We start from the raw sequence: 24732 nt of genomic DNA, 5'->3' as shown, positions 1-24732 counted from the left end.
CGCAGGTTGAAGACCACTGCGATATACTACAAACTCCCATAGGCCACAAGTTACAGTGAAGCATGTAGTATGCCTTGCTACTGATGATCTACTCAAATGGATACTCCAGTGGAAAACAATTATTATTATTTATTTTTTTATATCAACTGGCTCCGGAAAGTTAAACAGATTTCTAAATTAGAATTCAGGTAGAAAACAGACACGGTGCACATCTACAATCTTGTATAATGATCTGATTGCTTCTCAGCATAATATCAAAAACTAACAGGTTGTTAGTATATACGTTTTGATCAAAAAGTACAAAGCCCACTCGCCACGTCAAGGCCACCTATTTAGAGTGGGTCCCTAACGTCCCTAGCATAAAATGGCGTAGCACTGGGCGGCGACCACCACCGCCGCGACACTAGTGCCCACAGGGGGAACGACCCACTGGCAGAGCGGCCCCAATGCCACTCAAACCAGTCCATGGGTCGCACCTCCCCGCAGACACGGCGCCACGGCAGCAATGGACGCCGCACAGCACCACACCAGTGTGAACAGGATGTTATAGCTCACTTACCATGCTCTCCCAGTCAGACTGGGAGGCTGCCAGGAAAGAAAAGGCCCATGTGTAGCTAACTACTACTTATATAGGGTTGGTCTGAGGGGGTGGGGAAGAGTGCAGACAACATGTATTTGATCAAAACGTATATACTAACAACCTGTTAATTTTTGAAATTATGCTGAGAAGCAATTAGATCATTGTGCAAGATTGTAGATGTGCGACCATGTCTGTCTTCTACCTGAATTCAGATTTCTAAATTACTTCTATTAAAAAATCTTATTCCTTTCAGTACTTATCAGTTGCTGTATGCTACAAAAGAAGTTGTATAGTTCTTTTCTGTCTGACCACAGTGCTCTCTGCTGACACCTCTGTCCGTGTCAGGAACTGTCCAGAGTAGGAGCAAATCCCCATAGCAAACCTCTCCTGCTCTGGACAGTTCCTGACATGGGCAGAGGTGTCAGTAGAGAGCACTGTGGTCAGACAGAAAATAACAATGCAACTTCCTCTGGAGCATACATCAGCTGATAAGTACTGGAAGGATTAAGATTTTTAAAGAGAAGTAATTTACAAATCTAACTTTCTGGCACCAGTTGGTTAAAAAAAATAGTTTTTCACTGGAGTACCCCTTTAACCATTGTATATGTGTGAGTCTCGGAATCTTCTCAAATTGTGAGACCATTTTGTCAGTCATTTGGGGAGTGAACAGTAGAAACAGATAGTGAAGTACCATGTACTGAGGTACAGTAAGTGACATATATGAACACCCCCAACAATGATAAATTACTGGAATTATTTTGGTTACATTAATAAAGTCATAGTTTCTCATAAATATGAATGATTTACCTTCAGGTTTTGTAATGTCAGTTTAAAGGAAGGATTCATCTTATATTCTCATTATCCATAACTAGCAAAGAATAGGCTGTCAGTAGGCGGCTAGTGTTCTAAGCTGACACAGAGGAGCATAGTGTAAAATAGATTGAACTTGACTTTTCCTCAAAAAATTGATTTACTAATCCCTTTTACTAGCTAGATAGTGTAAATTTAGACCAGATAGTGTAAAAAATCCACTATTTGTATCAGATAGGCTTAGGCTGTTTGATAAATGTGTTGCATGTTTAAACCATCAAGTCTAAGTTCAGACTAACTGTTAATTGTCTTACATAATTTCAATGTGTTACACCACAATTTTAGTGCTATTTTTGACACACAGATACATGTAAACCATACCCCTTCCCTGTGAAGCCACTCCCAAGAATCTTGACACATTTCCAAAAGTATATCTTTCCTATTGTCTTGAAACCTCCTATACTCTTACAGGTACAATAATAAACAGATTGCTGGTTCCTCCAGTAGTTGTCCTTTTAACAGCTATTATCTAAGGGGGAGCTTGGCAGCAAGTAAGCGCTTCCAATGCATCACCAATAGGCCATTCCATAATTCCCATTGAAATAATTGTCACTTGTGGTCTTCTAAAGCTAGAGTTGCTCTTTGTGCTTTGGCTAATAAATGAGGGTTGTGAATGGGGATCACACTGTGTGAAGTCACTAACAGGGTACTTGAAAACAGCAAGCTCTTTAAAGGGGTACTCCAGCGCTTAGACATCTTATCCCCTATCCAAAGGATAGGGGATAAGATAGATGATCGCTGGGATCCTGTCGCTGGGGACCCCCGTGATCTTGCGCGCAGCACCCCAATTAAAATCAGTCCCCAGCATGTTCGCTCCGGGTCTGATTACCTGTGACCACAGGGCAGGTGGCGTGTGGTGTCACGCCTCCGCCCCCGTGTGATGTCACGCCTCCGCCCCCGTGTGACGTCACGCCTCTGACCCCGTGTGACATCACGCTCTGCCCCTGAATGCAAGCCTGTGGGAGGGGGCATCACGCCCCCTCCCATAGGCTTGCATTGAGGGGCGGAGCGTGACGTCACACGGGGGCAGAGGCGTGACGTCACACACCGCCTGCCCTGTGGTCGCCGGTAATCGGACCCGGAGCGAACATGCTCCAGGGACTGATTTTAACTGGGGTGCTGGGCGCAAGATCACGGGGCTCCCCAGCGGAGGGACCCCCGCGATCAGGCATCTTATCCCCTATCCTTTGGATAGGGGATAAGATGTCTAAGCGCCGGAGTACCCCTTTAATCTTGATGGGAGAAATATATAATTGTGGTCCTGCATGCTTGTAATCATGTGCCTCTCTTTGTTTTTAAGAAGACTTCGAATCGTGCTGGCAGGATAAGAACACTTCCATGACACTGGGAGAATATTGGACGATTACTTTGAGATCTCAGCAGCCCGTCAAGCTATTCACTTGTAGTGCGCAAGGACAATGTCGCCTTTCATAACTACATGACGGAGACGTGTTAGTCTAAAGTTTACATAACCAAACTGGGTGTTTTCGCTTTGTCACTTAGTTGGTGTATTACTTTTCCTGTAGAAATCCTTCTCGATCTCAAGGGTATTTTAGGAGAAAAGCAAAATCTGCCTTGAAACCCTTTCTTCCTCCTCCCCAGCTTCTGCCAGTAAAAAGGTCACATCAGCAATGTCTGTACGTACTTATGTTTCCTCTTTTCTTTACCACTATGAGTTTCTTTAGATTTGTTTTATTACACATCCTGCAGCAGAGAAAATATGGTTCTCAATGGCATCATCATAAATGAATCCGAAACTACAAAACCCACGTGGATTGTCACAGATTTCCGCTAGAGGTCTATTTGTTTGGAAATGTTGAATTCACAGCAATGTAATGTATAGTAGCTTACTTTGTGATGGGAGATGTTCTGCTACGCAGTGTTCTTCACATTATAATGTTTTCTGTAATCCAAGACAGAGTTGTGAACCAGTGTTCTTCATTTTATGAAGTCTTCCGCAATTTCTTATGTCACCAATTCCTTGGATATAGTATTAGGCAAATAAAAAAAGCAAAAGTCAGGAATTTAGGTATGAGTGGGAACAGTGATACTGGAGGCTCCAGGAGGCCGAGGGAGGTTAAGTAAAGTCTTTTTTGGTCTGTCTAAGGCAGCCTGGCCATTTTTTGTTTGTTTAGTAAAAAACCTTTTCGCTGGACAACCCATTTAATATCCCACATACAGCAATTTGCTACTTGTAGAACATTCACTTGCAGAACATCTCCCATATGGATGATCAATTCCAGGCAAACAGCTACAGTGGTGGAAACTAACTTCACTTTTGGAACAGAAATTCTGTTCTCATGCTATGATGGTTATACAGGTATGAAGGAAGAGTGAGCGAACAGGTCTGGTGACAGTACTGAAACAAGCTATTTATTGAAATTTCAAATGTAGACCCTGGTCCTCAAGCCCTTTAGTAAGAAAAGGAATGGTTTAAACAGATTAATATATTAGGAAGTTGAATAGTGCTCCTTCCTTGGTGTATTCTTTATCATTCTAGGTTATCATATGTGCTGCATATACTATTACAAATATAAGCATCTTCATCACCAACACAACAGAGATCATGATTTAGTTAAGTGCAGACCTAGTGTAATTTTTTTGATTGACATCTGTCATGCATCCCACTCAAAGTTTACTTAAGGCTCCATTCACACTTTGTTAATTGTCCATGTCGCAGGTATACCTTGAGATATTGCCAAAAAGGTGTGCTGCCTCATAACAAAGCTGTGAAGGGCCAGGTTACTTTAATTGGCCAAATGTAGTTTGCTAGGGGCCATATTTTGGCCATTTCTGAATGTGTTCTTTTATTCTTTTTGTGAGACTCAAAATCATAGTCGGTTTCGCTTTTGAGACCTACTAAAAAAGTATTGAAATGGTAAAAGAAATCTTCAGCTCACCTCCCACTGGTCTTGCACGGATCCTCAGCATGGCCTGGCCTGGTACGTATTGTAGAGAAGAAAGATATTCTAGATCCAGCAATTCCGTAAAACATCAAAATGTATTCGTAATCCAAAACATTAAAATCTTTACTGCACACCACTTAGCCAGTGATACACTGAAACATGGACGCATTTCGAGCGCATGCGCGCTCTTGATCACCATGGTGATCAAGAGCGCGCATGTGCTCGAAACGCGTCCATGTTTCAGTGTATCACTGGCTAGGTGGTGTGTAGTAAGTGTTTGTTTGCAAGATTTTTATGTTTTGGATTACAAATAAATTTTGATGTTTTATGGAATTGCTGGATCTAGAATATCTTTCTTCTCTACAATACCTACTAAAAAAGTATACTTAACTACGTTCAGTCCATTAAAGTTAATGGTTATGCCACTGTACACATCAATGTAACTTTCTGATGAGGTAGACAAATACTGAGATGTGAATGGAGACTAACCTACGGTCCTGCTTGTGCTCTGGTAGAGGTATTTATGGAGCTTATATAGTTTGCCATGCTCTAATAGAATAGGGGATTTAGCTGGCACAAAGTGGCAAAATTGGGCAGAAAATGGGAAATATTTGTTTAAAGAAATTGTGCAACTTTGCCATTCTGCACTGGTGCAGGGAATGATAAGTTCCTATAGTTCTTTTTCCTCCCCTTTCCTGACCTGCCATTTTCATAAATCATGCAATGGGCAAATAAATGATGATAGGAAGTTGGTAAACTTTGCAGAGAGAATGATGTAATATTACAAAAATGTTAAAGTATAATAAGGCTGTTAAATTCTGACAATTTTCTATGTATATTAGAGCACTTTTCCTAATTGGGTTTTAATTTAGGAGTCTGGAGCTTGTTAATCTACATCTATATTTATCTACCTAGACAACTGAACTGGCTTCTGAAGGGTTAGGAGTTAATATGTTGTACCCTGTTGGGCTACAGGACCAAGGCGAAGTTTCAATGTACAATTCAGATATGAGAAAAAGCTAAAACGCAATACAAGTTGCACGAAATATTTACTTGTTATTGCTGGATTACATATTCACCGATAACTTTAACCATTTCTCTGCTTTACTCTGTTTTATCATATGCATTGTCCTGTTGTACAATGTTTTCTCCCGGTGTCTAAAGGGAGTTTCTCAAGCTTCAGTCATACCAAACAATTTCTGTCTCTACAGTGTTAAAAGTGCACTTAATACTTTGGCTTATATTACATCAAACTACAGAAAAGGATGTTTGCTTGTTTTCCCTACATTGCTTCATACTGAACCTCGGATGTGTAGAAGCAATTACCAATCAGTGCTAAGATTGTTCAAGGGAAAACACTAAGAATACTAAGGACTTTTTGTTATTTAGTGTTAATTTTATAATAATTTATGTTTTGCTGAGATAATTGACTGAAATTGCAGAATGAAAATTAGGAAAGTCAAAGCAATGTTTATATTTTTTTTATATGAATTATGTTGTATATTTCTAAATATGAAATAATATGTACATATCTTTGTTGTTTTTGCACAGTTTTTTTTGTTTAAGATTGTAATGATCTTGCAAATGGTCATTTACTTATTTATTTATTTTTCCCTCTTCCTTGTGTTCAGAAACTGAGGAGTTTAATTGAAAATCTTGCCTCTTCCTTTGCTGCTTTACATTCCTTCCTTTTTAAATACCTATTTCTTCCTAAAACATAAAATCTATTCAAATGTAGTAATCTCTGATCTGGGGTCAATGCCTTAGAGGAGATAGTTAATCCCATTCTAGAAGGGTCAAGCAGGAAAACAGTACATAATGCTAGAAATCTCTATAGCACCTATGCCTCAAAATAACGTTGGCCAAAATTCCCGTACTGCAGATGTTGAAGCAATATATGGAATCTGGCTTTATATGCCTTGCAAGTCAATGGCATATTTGGCTTGGGAAGGTATTGTGCCATCTTTTTACTTGTAAATTTATTTTCTACCATCAAATCAAAGAAGACTAAGCCGCCCATTTACAGAATGTCTTTTAAAGTCTTTTGCGTGATATTATTACAAAAATGGAACACTGTGCCTTGTAGAATAATAGTGGATATGGCTGCTCACTTGCACTGCCCAACTGATCTAGCTGTAAAAGTTGATATAGGTTCCAGAAACTGGACTATGTGGAAGCATTTTTGGTGTCTTATAAACACTCTTGATACTTATAATATTGGGCAAATAACAATTTTAGTATCCCTTTACTATCTAATGCAGCAAGTACGCAGCCATGCTTTTTATTGTTCTGTATTGTAGTCAGCAGATTATGAGATGAGAGCTCTTATGGGGTAAGCGCACCAACCTGCAATTTGCACCAAGGGACTATGAAATAAAATAAAAAGTCAAGTAATAGACTCATTGTATACAAGCATATCAAATACTGCAAGAGAGGACTAGATGAATTGCTAGACAACCTCTTGATAAGAAAGAACATGTAATTTAAAGGGGATTTGTCACCAAGACTTAACCTATGCATAATATGTGGTTGCTCACTCTACTGCCCATCTACAGTGTGGTAGTAGTGAAAAGGAGACACGCGTTTAATAAGAATGATCTCACAAATGCTATGTGCTTTGAAATAAAAACATTTTGTACAATGACAAGTCCACTTTAAATTGTTACTGTCATAGTGGTCTGCAACTCTGTAAATATCATGAATTAGTATATAGCCGTTAATCTCATGTGACCAAGGCAAATATGCTGACTGGTGAAAAATGAATTGCAAGTTTCAAATCGATGACATGCGGTAAACAATGTTTTTAAATTCCTGCTGTTAAGGATTTTTGTCCTATTTTACAATTTGTAGCACACTTTTTGTAAGCCTCTTTATACAGGGAAGTCAGAAGCATAATATCAGGCAAACACAAAAGGAACTATACATTTATTAGGGGTGCGCGAGATACATAATATGCATATACAGGGGTATATAAAACATTCCAATAAAGGGTAAAACTGTTGGGCATTTAAAGGGGTACTCCGGCACTTAGACATCTTATCCCCTATCCAAAGGATAGGAGATAAGATGCCTGATCGTGGGAGTCCCGCCGCTGGGGACCCCCGTGATCTTGCACGCCGCACCCCATTAAAATCAGTCCCCGGAGTATGTTCGCTCCGGGTCTGATTTCTGTCGATCACGGGGCCGGAGCATTGTGATGTCACGGCTCAGCCCAAAGCTGTCATGCCCCCTCCCATAGGCTTGCATTGAGGGGGCGGAGCGTGACGTCACAATGCTCCGGCCCCGTGATTGACAGTAATCAGACCCGGAGCGAACATGTTCCGGGGACTGATTTTAACGGGGTGCGGGGTGCAAGATCACGGGGGTCCCCAGCAGCTGGACCCCTGCGATCAGGCATCTTATACCCTATTCTTTGGATAGGGGATAAGATGTCTAAGTGCCGGAGTACCCCTTTAAAGCGTCTACCCTATAGCTTCCATAAAACCGAGTTGTGGGGGCTGTCAACAGTACTTATCTCACTAAATAGGACTCTCTGGAGGAAAATTTTGAAAAGCTTATTTGTTTGCTGATATTAACCAATCGGCTTTCTTTAAAAAAAATATAAAAAATAAATAAATAACACTCCATCCAATGCTGATTCTCTAAAATAAGCTGAATACAGCTTACTCTGCTTCTCCTTAATGTCTTCTTTTTTTTTTTTTGTAAGTCAAAGTATGATCTTTTTGTTTAAAATAAGGCTGTTTGCACTCTGTGTTGGGCAGTGTCCAGCTAAACCCATTTGTCCAGCTAAAACGTAATGCCGGGATAGGTCTGCATTAAACCGATCTACAGAAACTCATTTTCCAGATGAAGGCCGAAAGTGTGTAATTTTAGCCTCCGTTTGGGATGTATGCATTAGAGTTTGCTGGATGGAATATCGCAGACCTTCACACTATGCCATTGACCTGGATACCATAAACAGAAGTATACTTCGTCATATACATTGTTTTCTACATAAGACCCTATGTAAATGGATGACACTAAGTGACCGCTATCATTAGTATACATCCTGACGGACACTGCTTAACACAGTGTGAAATAATCCTTCATCTCCTATTCACAGTTCTCTGTGCACAGTGGAAATGGGCAATGACTGGTCATTTCCTAGATGTTAAAAAGTATTTCTAGTATTTCACAGTTCTTTTAGTCATCCATTTTCGAACACCTGTTATAGATATAAAGACTTCTACAGTCTCTATAATGTTAAATAAGTAAATGTTATATTGCACTTTAAAGGGGTTCTCTGGTGCTTAGACATCTTATCCCCCTATCCAAAGTATAGGGGATAAGATGCCTGATCGCGGGGGTCCCGCCGCTGGGGACCCCCGTGATCTTGCACGCAGATAAAATCAGTCCAGTTAAAATCAGTCCCCGGAGCATGTTCGCTCCGGGTCTGATTACCGGCGACCACGGGGCAGGCGGAGTGTGACGTCACGCTCCGCCCCTCAATGCAAGCCTATGGGAGGGGCCCTGTGATAGACAGTAATCCGACCCGGAGCGAACACGCTCCAGGGACTGATTTTAACGGGGTGCAGCGTGCAAGATCACGGGGGTCCCCAGCGGCGGGACCCCCGCGATCAGGCATCTTATCCCCTATCCTTTGGATAGGGGATAAGATGTCTAAGCGCCGGAGAACCCCTTTAAGATCTAATCAGGAGGATAAAACTTGGGATCAAAATGTATTTTCCAATATAGAATCTTATTCCTCCAGAAATAACAAAGTACACGGGTTGCTTTTCTGCTACCTTCTTCAGCCAAGTTGCAGGCCATTTTGACAGTAAATAGTTGCAGGATGTTATTTGCAATGCTTGGTAGCACATAGTGATCATGCTGACTGCTACATTATTAGAAATGTATGTATATCTAGCATTCTTATTAGCGGAAGAGGAAGACTTCTCCACCTAAGCAGATACAGTATTACTTACATAACTTTCATTTCCAGTCCATGACCTCCTTCTGTTGTAAGAGCAAAAAATCTCTGATGGTGAATGTGTTTATGACCTAATAGAATTGGAATCCATTCCCAGCAATAGGAGCTCAGCGTCTGCCACACGTCTGCCGTACATAGGCCTTTAGCCATAAAACGTGACATGGAGAACTTGTTTGCCTTCTTTTTTTATTAATATAATATGTACATAGTACTGATCGACCTTTGTAGAAATAGTTTATACAGCATATTCTATGATAGCTGGATCTTTAAAAACAGAGGAAACTTTTTTTTTTTTTTCGTTTTCTTTTTTTTTTTTTTTTTCGTTTTCTTTTTTTTTTTTTATTCTGAACCTAATATTTTGGTATGCCGTCTCGCTCATGACACTTGAACAGAACTCCCATTACTGAGGGTTTTGAAGAGCTGTTGTGTCTTGGGTTGTTGGATCTGTTGTCGCGCAGAAAACAAGAAACAAATTTGTATGGAGTTATGTGCTTTTCTGCTATTGCAAACTACAAAGCTTTTCCAGAATACATTTAAAGAAAGCATGTCCAAATCATTCTGTTTTGTGAGTTTTTTATAGAAATACTTTGTAACACGATTTCCTTTCTTTCTTTTGCACTTTTATGTAGTATTCAATGTAATTCATTCCATGCATATAATACTTGAGTGGAGGGGGGTAGGTGACAGGAATCTGATCAAATGGTCACTTATCTCACTCTTGCTTTAAGGGGAGGCTGGCAGTTTCTCAGGGTCCCATGAATTCAATGGGAACCTCAGTTTAAGTTTAAATATAACACCAGAAACACAGATGCCTTAACCTTCTCATTGTTGGGGAGACTGTTCAAACGCTCTCCAGTACTGACAGGGTTAAATTCCACTAAGGAGGGATTGATAGTAATAGATGTTAAGGTCTGTTCCCCAAAGACCTTTTATAAACATTTTTTTGTTTTTCTTTCTTTATGTTTTTAAAGCACCAGTCCCACTTAGCAATGATATAGTTGAGAAAAATAATAATAATCTCTTCTGATATTTAAGGATTATTTGAAGAAGAAAAAAAGTGTCTTGGTTTATTGGTCATGCAATACTAAAACGGTGAAAAAACCTGCTGGATAGTTGGTATGGCTGAAAAACAAAGAATATTGTATTGTGACTGAGACATCAGGGCAAACATGTAAAGTAAGTAATATTCTTGAGCATATCTATTTAGATATTTTCATTTCAATGTACTTGAAGTTTCCTCAATAATGGGTAATTATCTAGAGGATTTCACACTGATGTTTGTATAGAAATAATGGAAGAAAAAAATACTTTTTTATGGACTGTTAAGCTGGACTGGAGCTGTAATTAAAATAACTAAAATTAGAAATGATGGGGTATTTTTTTCAGTGGAGCAAAACTGTAAAATAAATCCCCTCTCAATATGTTTCAAGTAGTTGTAAATAGTAAATTCTATGGCATAAAGTTTGAAAAGTGAAAAACATAGTTTAAAAAATTTTGAACAAATGTATCTGATTGATACTGCCATGGTGATGTGCCTGGCCTGGAGATATTTTCCAGTGAGGGATGTATTGTTATTGTCTTACATTTATTTTTATTTGTTTTTGGGTTTTTTTTTCTTTATTTTTTGTAACATGGCTTTGTAAATAAAATAATTTATATGTTTGTAAGAAAAAAAAACATTTGTTTTGTAATTTTTGTTTTAATAAATTGATGTTTCTTTGGCTATGATAATATACATTTGGATGTTATGATGTCAGTAGATTGAATCGGAGTCTTTGCTATATGTTTTAGGGAACATTAGAGTCACTAATCAGCCATAACATTAAAACAATGGACGGGGGTTTTACCGGGATTTTGGCTGTTTGTGGTAAAACACTTTTATGGGATTAGACCAATTTTGTGTCCTATTAGAGAGCTGTGTGTATATGGATGACTCCTCACAAACCTATCCTATTTGCATGCATGTGTGGAAGTGATTGTAGGCCCGGGCACACTGCAGAAATTGTTCAGGAATGATCTGTGGAACATGACAGTGAGTGCATGACGTTCACTTGGTTTCCAAATATACAGTTAATCAAATCTAACCTATTACATAACTGTTCATCCAAAGAAAGGCAATAAAAACCATGAGGTAAATGACGTTTGCCCTGTGCCATGGGAAAAATATCTTTCCAACTGTAATCCATAAAGAGGAATGTTTTATACAAAAGGTAAGGCATGTACTGCCACACTGACTTCAGTAAGGAAAACGTATATGACATCATTCTGCACTCAATAGCCCATAATGACTAAGTGAAAACAAAATGTTATATATCCTTGCTAATGTCTTCAAAATGGCATTTCTAGTATATAGTAGAGGACCAAAAGTTGTGCATATTTGTAATATGCTTTATTAACTATTTAAGGACAAATAGTGGTTCCCGGTTTCTATGAGCATCCAGGACCCATGGCTAATACCGGACATCGCCGTTTGTAGTCTAAAACAGGAAAAATCCATTAGCTTAGGGAACTGAGGATGTCCTGTGGATAGGGGAGAAGTATATAATTTGTTCAGTTCCCTGCAGAGACCAAGTTTACTCACAGCCTCAGACAGTTGCACATTTTGTAAGAATCGGTTGTGTCCAGCACTTGTGCCACACTGAAAATCTGATCTGGCCAGTAAGGGAATGAGAGGCCCCACTACTGCTCTTCATTCTATACAAATTAAGGCATAAAAACAGACTTTACCAAAGTTCCTTAGCAGCTTTGGCCTGATTGCAAAGCTTATTTTTCATGTATCACCCAGCTTTCCTGGGATGAGATATGCACTTCCTAAAACCAGACTGTTTATGACAAGAGAACACTGGTGCGACGTCATGTTTTGCCAGCAGCTGCTCGTAAAGCACAGTCTATAGACCCCAATTGTTTTATACTATGCATTTTATGCAAATGATCTGCAGTTCATAAAGGGAAATTGACAGCCACAATATACAGAGTTATAGTGCAGGGGAACTAGATTAAAATGAGGTATCACTCATCCATCCGGATCCGTGACGCCATCCTGAAGATACACGCTGTATTAGCCTCTGTTGCCAATATGTATATGCCTGCTTTTCACAATGGCTAATACAGCGTGTATCTCCAGAATGTTGGAACCTATCTGGGTATTTTTGCCTGGTGCACTATAACGCCCTGTATTGGGTTTAGTGCTGGTGAACCAGCTGTCAGTTTTCCTTTAAAGGCAAATGTTAGGAAGACAACCTTAAAGGGGTTATCCAGGAACAAAAATAACTGCACCACACCTGTCCTTAGGTTGTTTGTGGTAGTACAACTTGGCTCCATATTTTGAGCCTAAAATGTTTTTGGCCTTGGGGGAATATAGGGGAAAAAAACAACCACCCATCATTCTGCACACAAAGAACAGAATGTTACACATCTTTGCTAATTTATTTAAAAGAAAAAAAACTAAGATATTGCCTTGACAGGAGACCCTCCTAGTACTTGGTTAAAGCACCTTTGACAGAGATTACAGCCTCCAGTCTTCTTGGATATAACATCACAAGGGATTTTCTATCATTCTCTGCAGAACCTCTTAAGTTCTCTCATGTTTGATGGTGACCAAGGCTCTGCTGGGCCAATGAAGAACATTTACAGTGGTGTCCTTATGCCACTCCTTTGTTGCCTCAGCTTTATTCTTAGGGACATTGTCTTATTCCATCCAGTCTGAGCTCCAGTGCACTCTGGATCAGGTTTTCATTAAGATAAGAATATATCTGTACTTTGCTCCATTTGGTTTCCCTCCACCCTAACTAGTCTCCCTGTTCTAGCTGCTGAAAAACACTTGACAGTAGGGATAGTATTGGTCAGGTGATGAGCAGTATTCCTCTGATGATGCCAGTTCTCCAGGTCCACTGACTGACCTGACCTGAGACTTACCTGAACCTCCTTTGTCTCTGTGGGAAGGATCTGTAAGCCCATTGTGTCTGTAATCTCCAGAGCTCTAAAAAACTTTGCCATAACTTTACATTAAAAGTTCTCTGAGGTACTGGAGGGCATTAATAATTGCCAATCCATGTTGGTTTCTAAAATGGATGAGCTACGTCAGGTCTTTGTCATCCTGCGTCACGAAAAGCTTATCTCAGAGGTGGAAAGCCTTGTTTAATTTAAAAAAAAAAAAAAAAAGAATAACCTTACAAAAACAGGTGCAGGCAGCCACAGGGAGATGGATGGATGATGGATTAAAAAAATCAGCCTGTGGCAGAACAACTTCTTCATTGTGGGCCTCTGAAACCTAATGCAAGGAAGTTCTAGTCTGGCACTTCTTCATTAAGAGCAGTCACAGAGTACCGACCAGACCTCACCCACCTGGAAGGCCTCCCAGGCCCTTTCTTGCTCAGCTGCTACACTCCCGGGGCTATAATGCCATATCACGTGTGGTTCATGAGGAAAGTGAAGTGCTTTACAACAATAGCAAAGTCTCTTGCAACCTGATTTTTTTGGTTTGTCAGGAAACAGTGCACGCAATTTACCAATGTTCATGCCAAGCTGTGTCCAAAGTAAATGAGTACTTTATGCTTTACACAGCGAGGCTATGAGTGGTGGTCGAATTCCAGGGATAAGTGCTCTGCTCTTAAAAAAACCAAAACAAACACTGGCACCGCTGCCTTGCTGCACCCGGCCGGCCGTCGCTCATTCCATATCCCCCTCCCATGTGCACTCAATTCACTGATGTGAGAGTAAAAATGACATGGACATTATTGGTAGTGGGACACACCAGTGCAAATGTCCATGATTTATCTGATGCATAGGAGAACAGGAGTGAGAATAACTATATTCATGTGTATTGGTGTCAACTTAAAGGGGTATTCCAGGAAAAAACTTTTTTTTTATATATCAACTGGCTCCAGAAAGTTAAACAGATTTGTAAATTAGAATAAAAATATTATATGGGAATACAGACCTCTAGATACACATATGGTGGTGTTCTGTATGAAAATCAATGATAGATAGTAGAATATAAATGATAGTGTGATACTTAATGTATATAACCATAAATAAATATAGATAAATTAATATAGAATAATGCAGGCTAAGTGAAAGTGTTAATAATGATATAAATTTTAATTATTAAATATTAAATGTGTGGCTGTGGATTTATATAAAAATGTATAACATTTATATAAAAATTAAAATTTATATAATTAAAATGTATATAATTATTTAATAATTAACATTTCATATTTAATAATTAAAATGTATATCATTATTAACACTTTCACTTAGCCTGCATTATTCTATATTAATTTATCTATATTTATTTATGGTTATATACATTAAGTATCACACTTTCATTTATATTCTACTATCTATCATTGATTTTCATGCAGAACACCACCATATGTATATCTAGAGGTCTGTATTCCCATATAATATTTTTATTCTATTCATTTTGACACGTAGGGTTAACGTGTAACATACAGTACCTCGATACACATTCCTTTCTTCATAGTGTGAGCCCCCCACCTCCATTTATTTTTACTAGATTTGTAAATTAGAAGAAAGGAATTGTCCAGCGCTAGGCTTGCGGTTAAAAGCTTGTTCTTTCTTAGCAAATTCACAGAAAACACTTGACAGAGGACAACGTCTAGACGTTGTCCTCTGTCAAGTGTTTTCTGTGAATTTGCCAATAAAGAACAAGCTTTTAACCGCAAGCCTAGCGCTGGACAATTCCTTTCTTCTATAGTCTACAAGGCCGAGGGCGGGACCGGCGTGTCCGTGCGCAGGTGTAGTGGATTAGGTCGGTGCAGAGAGCGATACTGGAACCTATTACTTGAAGATTTGTAAATTACTTCTATTAAAAAATCTTAATCCTTTCAGTACTTATGAGCTTCTGAAGTTAAGGTTGTTCTTTTCTGTCTAAATCCTCTCTGATGACACCTGTCTTGGGAACCGCCCAGTTTAGAAGCAAATCCCCATAGCAAACCTCTTCTAAACTGGGCAGTTCCCGAGACAGGTGTCATCAGAGAGCACTTAGACAGAAAAGAACAACCTAAACTTCAGAAGCTCATAAGTACTGAAAGGATTAAGATTTTTTAATAGAAGTAATTTACAAATCTGTTTAACTTTCTGGAGCCATTTGATATAAAAAAAATTTTTTTTCCTGGAATACCCCTTTAACTCTGTTCAGTATGGGAAAGTTTCTGCTACCTCCAACACAATAGCAAAGCAACTTAACCCCTTAATGACGCAGCAATTTGTCATTTTTTTTTTGCGTTTTCATTTCCTCCTCGTCTTTTAAATCCATAACTTTTAATTTTTCATCAATTTTTATCTATATGGCTTGTTGTTTGCGGGACTTATTGTACTTTGTAATGACATCGTTTTACCACAAAATGTATGGTGAAGCAAAAAATAAAAAAAATTTAAATGATTTGGCTTCACCATGATTTTATAATGCCATTATGCAACTTTTAGGGGGTTGTGTTTTTACATAGGGCACTTTTTTGGTAAAATGATGCATTATCTTTATTCTGTATGTCCAACGATACCAATTTATATAGGTTTTATTTTATTTTGCTAGTGAAATAAATATATAACTTTTTGTAAGAAAATTAGTAGGCTTAACCTTCTGACCCCTATAACTTTTTTTTATTTTTCCGCATGCGGGGCGACATGAGGTTTTTTGTTTTTTTTTGCGCCGTGATCTGTAGCTTTTAACTGTACCATTTCTGTTTTTATTGGACTTTTTGATGACTTTTTCTGGATTTTTTTTTTTTGCTATTTGAAGGGACCAAAAATGCGCAATTCTGGACTTAGCTATTTTTTTAACGTTTACACCATTTACTATGTGGTTTAATCAACATTATATTTTAATAATTCAGACATTTACGCACGCGGCCATACCACATATGTTTATTTTTTTACATTACCGTATTTATCGGCGTATAACACATACTTTTTAGGCTAAAATTTTTAGCCTAAAGTCTATGTGCGTGTTCTACGCCGATACCGCCCCAGGAAAGGCAGGGGGAGAGAGGCCGTCGCTGCCCGCTTCTCTCCCCCTGCCTTCCCTGGGGTCTAGAGCCCTGCTGCCGGCCCTTCTCTCCCCCTGGCTATCGGCGCCGCTGCCCGTTCTGTCCCCCTGACTATCGGTGCCGGCGCCCCACTGCCGGTGCTGATAGCCAGGGGGAGAGAAGGGGCAGCGGCACCCTTTGCCTGCGCCACTGCCCCGTTGCCTCCCCCCATCCCCGGTGGCATAATTACCTGAGTTGGGTCCGCGCTGCTGCAGGCCTCCGGCGTGCGTCCCCTTCGTCGTTGCTATGCGCTGCACGGCGCGGCGCATGACGTCATTGCGCCGCGCCGTGCATAGCAACGACGCAGGGGACGCACGCCGGAGGCCTGCAGCAGCGCGGACCCGACTCAGGTAATTATGCCACCGGGGATGGGGGGGAGGCAACGGGGCAGCGGCGCCGACAATGGGTGCCGCTGCCCCTTCTCTCCCCCTGGCTATCGGCGCCGGCAGTGGGGCGCCGGCACCAATAGTCAGGGGGACAGAACGGGCAGTGGCGCCGATAGCCAGGGGGTGAGAAGGGCCGGCAGCAGGACTAGAGCCATAGACTGAAGATCTGATTGCACAGAGGAAGGTGGGGACCCTCTGGCTGTCAGGGTGATCAGGACCACGCGAGTGCCCCTTGGTGGTCCCGATCACCCATAGCAACCAGCTGGTAACATTCCGTTGCCGGCTTTAGGTCCCGTGATCAGCTTTTATTGCAGGATCTAAAGGGTTAATAGCCTTGCAGTGGCGGCCCCTGCCTGTTGATCCCAGCTGTGGGCCGCGCGGTACAGAGCGGGATGACGTCACAATCCCGCTCTGTAGCTGCTCCCCCCCCCCCCTTCCCAGGACGTATGCATACTTCCTGGGGAGGGGGTTAAAGGGGAACTCCTGTGGTTAACAAATGTTATGAAATTAACTGGTGCCAGGAAGGTATACAGATTTGCAAATTATTTCTAATTACTTAATCCTTCCAGTACTTATCAGCTGCTGTATGCTTCAGAGGAAGTTGCGTAGTTCTTTCCAATTTGACCACAGTGCTCTCTGCTGACAACTCTGTCCGTGTCATGAAGTGTTCAGAGTAGAAGCAAATCCCCATAGAAAACCTCTCCTGCTCCGGAAAATTCCTGACACGGGCATAGGTGTCAGCAGAGAGCACTGTGGTCAGACAGTGGAAACAACTACACAACTTTTTTTTGTAGTTTATCTGTAGAATACAGCAGCTAATAAATACTGGAAGGGTTAAGTTTTTTAAAAGAAGTAATTTACAAATCTGTTTACCTTTCTGGAACCAGTTGATTTGGAAATGTTTTTTTTTTTTCCACCTGGAGTACCCCCTAAGCTATTTTTTTGTTTTTGTTTTAAACCAAACATGTTCACAGCTCCCAAATGTCTTATACCCTAAAAGCTGCATTCAAGTTTTAGTGGTGGTTGAGAAATGCATTGCAGTTCACATAAGCAGAATATAGTTTCAAAATTGCTGCAGAAAATCTGCTGCAGGCCCCATTGAAGTGGAGATTCCACTGCTGAAAATTAGCTGCGGAGAGCCTGCCCCTTTCACATTTTCAGTGTGAAACCCGATGTAAGTTTGAAATGAAATCCACTTGTGTGAACGACCCCTCAGGGTTCACGTACACTGGGTTGCAACTAGAGATGAGCGAACTTACAGTAATTTGATTCGTCACAAACTTGTCGGCTCGGCAGTTGCTGACTTTAGCCTGCATAAATTAGTTCAGCTTTCATGTGCTCTGATGGGCTGGAAAAGGTGGAAACAGTCCTAGGAGAGAGTCTCCAGCCCACGGGAGCACCTGAAAGCTGAACTCATTTATGCAGGCTAAAGTCAGCAAACGCCGAACTGAGAAGCTCGTGACGAATCGAATCACTGGAAGTTTGCTCATCTTTACTTGCAGCCTCTGCGTTCAAATCCGAACAAGTCCCACTGGGGTCAGAGACTGAAGTGAGTCTGATGATGCAGTCTCTACAGTGCGGAATATAGTAATGTGGAGAGGAGGAAAAAAAGGAACCCTCACTTTAGGAGGCTTGTGTTCACTTTTGGGGTGTAAAGAAGGCCATATGCTGTATTTGGGAGTATAATGCTGTATGTTGAGGTGCTGTACCACATAAATGAGTGGAAGATGATGAAAATGGCTCTTCACAATCACTGAAATACGGACCACAAATCCAATTTAGCTCATTAGTATCAAAAACCAACCAAGAATTAAGCTAAAATTTAACAACCTTTACTCAAATCATTAAAACCTATATCAAAAATATTATAAAATGAATACAGAGTCATAGGTCTCAGTAATAAGAGACTCTACCCAGGGACAATCCCTACAATTCACCCTTAGGACACCCGACGCGTTTCCCCGTAGACTAATTATGTTTACGGTTCATCAGGGGTTACTATATTAGCCCAGGATATATGATGGAAGAATTTCAACAATAACTTATTCCATTCTATATATGATAAGCAAAGAAAAGACAGACATCACACAGCAAGCAAGGTTAATGAATGCACAATGTAAAATTTGTGAGTTTCTTCCTTGTGGGAGATCTCCAATAAGATGTTGACATCCAATGAGCCCGAAGTGCTTGATATCAACTCCTGGGATAATGGTAGATCCTATAAAGCAAAAAAGCAGGAGACAGCAACAGGACATACAGTTATCAACATATAAGGCAACAGACAAACTAAAACTAAGCGAAAAAGGCCACTTATATTTATAGTATACATTAAAGCACATTGATACAAAACAGAGACCACCATTTAATTCTGAATAGAATGGAATAGTTATAAGTACCTGGATAGATTACATCAGATTTTGCCCATGCTAGATAGCGTGGGCTAACAACAAACAGATCGTCCTTCTCAACAATGGCCCCCAATTAGCTAAAAATAAATAGACAATGTTGAAATTGATGAACTATAAGTCGCATAGAAAAACAGATTACTCGATTAGTATGTCTATAGATTCATTTTACCTCCATATGTATATCCAGATAGTAAGAGATGATACTAAGACTCCCACAGAGATCACATTATAAATAAATAAATAACCAATCAATGAGACTCTACAGTCATACCCTGTTATTATCCACACTGGACAATTAATAAAATGTAATTACCTTAGATATTAGCTTTCAATGTGTGAGGGGCTATGTAGCCATCAATGATTCTCACAATACTGATAGAAGTCAGAGGGACCATTATCTGTTCCTCATAATAACAGAAATGATTTATCAGAACTAGCAGAATCCATATCGTTACTAGAGTATATTACAATAAAAATATATAAACATCCAAAAGAAATCAGAAGATACTGACTCTTACCTCAACATATCCCTGACCACAATAAGTACACAAAGATAGATCTCCCTTGCTGCTGTATGTCTATCCTGTCTAGATAACAAAGGCGCTGTCATAAATAACACTACTAGAGAATGATAACAAAGATCTGTATTAAGAATGGTTCTCACCTCCACCATAATCCGGGCATGGATGATGACCATACCAAAATCTGATTCAGGCTGGCGGCATCTATGCGGAGTCCGGCTACTCCTTATATATGCCTCATAGCCGTGTTAATACACGCGCCAGATCGAGACGCCAACTGCGTCACTTCCGGCTGTGTGCGTGTCACTGTCTTGCCTAATGCGTTCCATACCTCACCTTCCATCCTACCTCCATCTCCGGTTTCCAGACCAAGGAAAACCTCATGTGTTCCACGCCTCCCTCTGTTGTATATTTGTGTGTCAAATCAATATATCTGTATATACACAGGGAGGTAATTAGTAAAAGTTGATTATTTAGAATTATTGTTAGTTTAGAATTATAAGGGCCATTGATGATAACAATAAAAAGATAACAGTGACATAAATACATATATGGCCTATTTATTCCTTCACTGACACCAACCTAACCAAACAAAATATAGGTATTGATATAAGACAACAATGTATTGGGTGTAACTATAATTAATTACCCACCCCAAAAAGTATCAATATTTAACATTATATACTCCTTTTTGCTCATACGAGCCAATAATGTCGCTTACTCACATACTACGGAGACTCAGGTCTTAACAACGTTAAACTACCATATATGGGTACTCTAGGTATCCCTAAAATAATGGTCTTAGTAACTAGTGAGCTGGAAAAAATACCCCCTTGGAATCACAGTGTGAAATCCAATTTGACTGCGGTTGAAATGTCGGCCCTTCAATCCCTCGAAAAAGATTCAAACATAACTATCAAACCCTCTGATAAAGGGGGCAACTTGATAGTTATGGATACGTTGAAGTACAGGGAGATGACTCTCTCACTACTTAGGGATCGGACCTCCTACAGGATTATTCCAAGAGACCCCACAGAGATATTTAAGGAAAAGTTGATACATCTGCTTGATTGGGGTCTAAACCACGGACTTATTTCCAATCATGAGCATAAATTTATGCCTCCAGTGGAACTGCAAATTCCTACCTTTTATTCCCTGCCGAAAATCCATAAAGGGCTTTGAAGGGACGCCCGATTGTATCTGGGGTGGACTCCATAACACGGAATCTAGGTATCTGTTTAGATCGGATACTGAGGGACCATGTATCCTCATTACCATCATATATACGTGACACTAGCGATCTGCTCAAGAAAATTAACGGTATCCAATTGGATGCCGATATGCTTCTTGCATCAATAGATGTGGATGCATTGTATAGTTCCATTCGCCAGATGGTATTAGAGCAGTTGCTTCCTTTCTGCAGACTAGGGGTGTCCAGTTCTGGACACACAATGAGTACATCATCCAGCGCCTCGATTTTTTGTTAAACCATAATTATTTTTTGTTTGACTCCAAGTGCTACCACCAGCTCAGGGGTACTGCAATGGGGAGCCCAGTGGCTCCCTCATATGCAAACCTTACCCATGGCTGGTGGGAGAGTACTATCGTGTTTTGTGAAGAGAGCAGCTGGTCCTCACATATTATCTATTGGGGACGCTATATTGATGACGTATTCATTGTGTGGTCCGGAACTGAGGACCTCTTTAAGAGGTTTGTGAGACATCTAAATGACAACCCTCTGGACTTAAAATTTACCTTTGAGATCTATAGGGATGAATAACCATTTTTGGATGTTCACATCAGGAGAGGCAATTTGGGTTTTCTTGATACCTCTACATATAGAAAATCTACAGTGATGAACAGTTTGCTCCGTTGGGAAAGCTATCATCCGCATCCTCTGAAAAGAGGTATCCCAACGGGGCAATATTTGCAAATTTGTCGCAACTGTTCGTCGCAGGAACTTTTTAGGTCTCAAGCAAAAGACCTACGTGACAGATTTCTGCAGAGAGGGTACCCTATCCAAACACTATCCTCAGCCTATAAAAGAGCCCTCTCTACGGAGAGACGGGATCTCTTGACCCCTAGGAAAAAGGAGGAGGGAGACAGTCAAATATGGCTGATTGGGACGTTTGACAACCAGGTGGATAGGGTACAGTCGATTTTGAGGAGGCACTGTGCTACCCACATTCCCTTCCATTACCTTCAGGAAGGGTAGATCATTGAGAGACAGGCTAGTGCACAGTCATTTCCAAGGGGTAAAAAGAGAGGGTACTTGGATTGGGAGACGTCCCCTTGGAACATTTCGCTGCGGAAGATGCAAGTCATGTGCATCTGTGTCAGAAACTAAAACTTTTGCCAGTGTAGTAACTAACAAAATCTATCAGATCAGAGATTTTGCGAACTGTGAGACAGAAGGGGTAGTTTATTTGTGTACATGTACATGCCCAAAAACAATATGTAGGTAAGACTAGGAGCCTTTAAGAAACGTGTGAGGGAGCACATGTGATATTGAGAACCAAAGGGATACTCCTCTTGCACAACATGTTTCCGAGGAACATGGAGGCAATATAGGGGATATTTTGTTTTGTGTTGTGGAAGTTGTTCGCAGACCCCCGAGAAAAGGAAAATGGGATAGAAGGATACTACAAAAGGAAGCTGAGTGGATCCATAGGTTAAAGTCAGTAACACCACAGGGATTAAATGAGCGACTATCATTTAGTTGCTTCATTTGAATTGGGGGTATGTTTACAGTATTCAAGTTTTTTTTTATCCTGTCCCTTTAGTATGTAAGACCATGATTTTAGGGATACTACCGAGACTCAGGTCTTAACAACATTAAACTACCATATATGGTAGTTTAATGTTGTTAAGACCTGAGTCTCGGTAGTATGTGAGTAAGCAACATTATTGGCTCAAATGAGAAAATAGGAGTATATAATGTTAAATATTGATACCTTTTGGGGTGGGTAATTAATTATAGTTACACCCCAATACATTGTTGTCTTATATCAATAACTATATTTTGTTTGGTTAGGTTGGTGTCAGTGAAGGAATAAATAGGCCATAGTGCCTTTTCTATATGTGTACATTGTTATCAGTACTTGTATGTATTTATGTCACTGTTATCTTTTTATTGTTATCATCAATGGCCCTTATAATTCTAAACTAACAATAATTCTAAATAATCAACTTTTACTAATTACCTCCCTTTGTATATACAGATATATTGAAAACATGATGATTCATGTAAATATATAAAAAAAACAGTTTGATACAAAGTAGTGGAGCGCAAAACATTAAGTTTGGGTACACAGTGATTTGACACGCAAATATACAACAGAGGGAGGCGTGGAACGCATGAGGTTTCCCTTGGTCTGGAAACCGGAGATGGAGGTAGGATGGAAGGTGAGGTATGGAACGCATTAGGCAAGACAGTGACACGCACACAGCCGGAAGTGACGCAGTTGGCGTCTCGATCTGGCGCGTGTATTAACACGGCTATGAGGCATATATAAGGAGTAGCCGGACTCCGCATAGATGCCGCCAGCCTGAATCAGATTTTGGTATGGTCATCATCCATGCCCGGATTATGGTGGAGGTGAGAACCATTCTTAATACAGATCTTTGTTATCATTCTCTAGTAGTGTTATTTATGACAGCGCTTTTGTTATCTAGACAGGATAGACATACAGCAGCAAGGGAGATCTATCTTTGTGGACTTATTGTGGTCAGGGATATGTTGAGGTAAGAGTCAGTATCTTCTGATTTCTTTTGGATGTTTATATATTTTTATTGCAATATACTCTAGTAACGATATGGATTCTGCTAGTTCTGATATATCATTTCTGTTATTATGAGGAACAGATAATGGTCCCTCTGACTTCTATTAGTATTGTGAGAATCATTGATGGCTACATAGCCCCTCACACATTGAAAGCTAATATCTAAGGTAATTACATTTTATTAATTGTCCAGTGTGGATAATAACAGGGTATGACTGTAGAGTCTCATTGATTGGTTATTTATTTATTTATAGTGTGATCTCTGTGGGAGTCTTAGTATCATCTTTATCACAATCACTATCTGGATATACATATGGAGGTAAAATGAATCTATAGACATACTAATCGAGTAATCTGTTTTTCTAAGCGACTTATAGTTCATCAATTTCAACATTGTCTATTTATTTTTAGCTAATTGGGGGCCATTGTTGAGAAGGACGATCTGTTTGTTGTTAGCCCACACTATCTAGCATGGGCAAAATCTGATGTGATCTATTCAGGTACTTATCATAACTATTCCATTCTATTCAGATTTAAATGGTGGTCTCTGTTTTGTATCAATGTGCTTTAATGTATACTATAAATATAAGTGGCCTTTTTCTCTTAGTTTTAGTTTGTCTGTTACGCCTTATATGTTGATAACTGTATGTCCTGTTGCTGTCTCCTGCTTTTTTGCTTTATAGGATCTACCACTATCCCAGGAGTTGATATCAAGCACTTCGGGCTCATTGGATGTCAACATCTTATTGGAGATCTCCCACAAGGAAGAAACTCACACATTTTACATTGTGCATTCATTAACCTTGCTTGCTGTGTGATGTCTTTCTTTTCTTTGCTTATCATATATAGAATGGAATAAGTTATTGTTGAAATTCTTCCATCATATATCCTGGGCTAATATAGTAACCCCTGATGGACCGTAACCATAGTCTATGGGGAAACGCGTCGGGTGTCCTAAGGGTGAATTGTAGGGGATTGTCCCTGAGTAGAGTCTCCTATTACTGAGACCTATGACTCTGTATTCATATTACACCAACAATTAAAATCACTTAAAATCCACAAACAATTCAGGGGAGGAATGTAATCCTACAACCCCCACCCCCATGATCGGGATGGTAGGATTACATTCTTCCCCTGGGTTGTTTGTGGATTTTAAGTAATTTTAATTGTTGGTGTAATGCTTGTGTTCAATAAAGTTTTCGAATTTTGTATATATTCTTGGTGTGCATCCTTGTTATTGTAGCCAGCTTTTCTGTCT

General features: G+C 40.0%; 1 protein-coding gene and 2 long non-coding RNA genes across 15 annotated transcripts in view; 2 read left to right on the top strand and 1 right to left on the bottom strand.

Annotated features, from left to right (window-relative positions):
- The window catches only part of ATXN7L1 (ataxin 7 like 1), a 148591-nt gene extending 144161 nt beyond the window's left edge, over nt 1-4430 (top strand). For 11 of the 13 annotated variants that reach the window (XM_056573549.1, XM_056573546.1, XM_056573554.1 and 8 more), the window contains one exon: nt 2751-4430. In XM_056573549.1, the coding sequence (XP_056429524.1) occupies nt 2751-2792 (42 nt within the window). In that variant the 3' untranslated portion in view covers nt 2793-4430. The remainder of the gene's footprint in view (nt 1-2750) is intronic. The other 2 variants (XM_056573550.1, XM_056573548.1) reach the window with 1 other exon arrangement.
- Nucleotides 4431-18604: 14174 nt separating this feature from the next.
- Nucleotides 18605-20028, bottom strand: LOC130368985 (uncharacterized). The gene is made up of 4 exons (XR_008892630.1): nt 19836-20028; nt 19690-19758; nt 19160-19248; nt 18605-18981 (listed from the first exon to the last, which is right to left on the bottom strand). It is a non-coding gene; the product is annotated as an uncharacterized LOC130368985 (long non-coding RNA).
- Nucleotides 20029-22900: 2872 nt separating this feature from the next.
- On the top strand, nt 22901-24506 carry LOC130368983 (uncharacterized). The gene is made up of 6 exons (XR_008892628.1): nt 22901-23290; nt 23368-23436; nt 23551-23641; nt 23729-23793; nt 23886-23974; nt 24158-24506. It is a non-coding gene; the product is annotated as an uncharacterized LOC130368983 (long non-coding RNA).
- The last annotated feature ends 226 nt before the right edge of the window (nt 24507-24732 follow it).

This window comes from Hyla sarda, chromosome 4 (genome assembly GCF_029499605.1).
Source record: "Hyla sarda isolate aHylSar1 chromosome 4, aHylSar1.hap1, whole genome shotgun sequence".
NCBI lineage: Eukaryota > Metazoa > Chordata > Amphibia > Anura > Hylidae > Hyla > Hyla sarda.
This window is presented reverse-complemented; position numbering and strand designations above follow the sequence as displayed.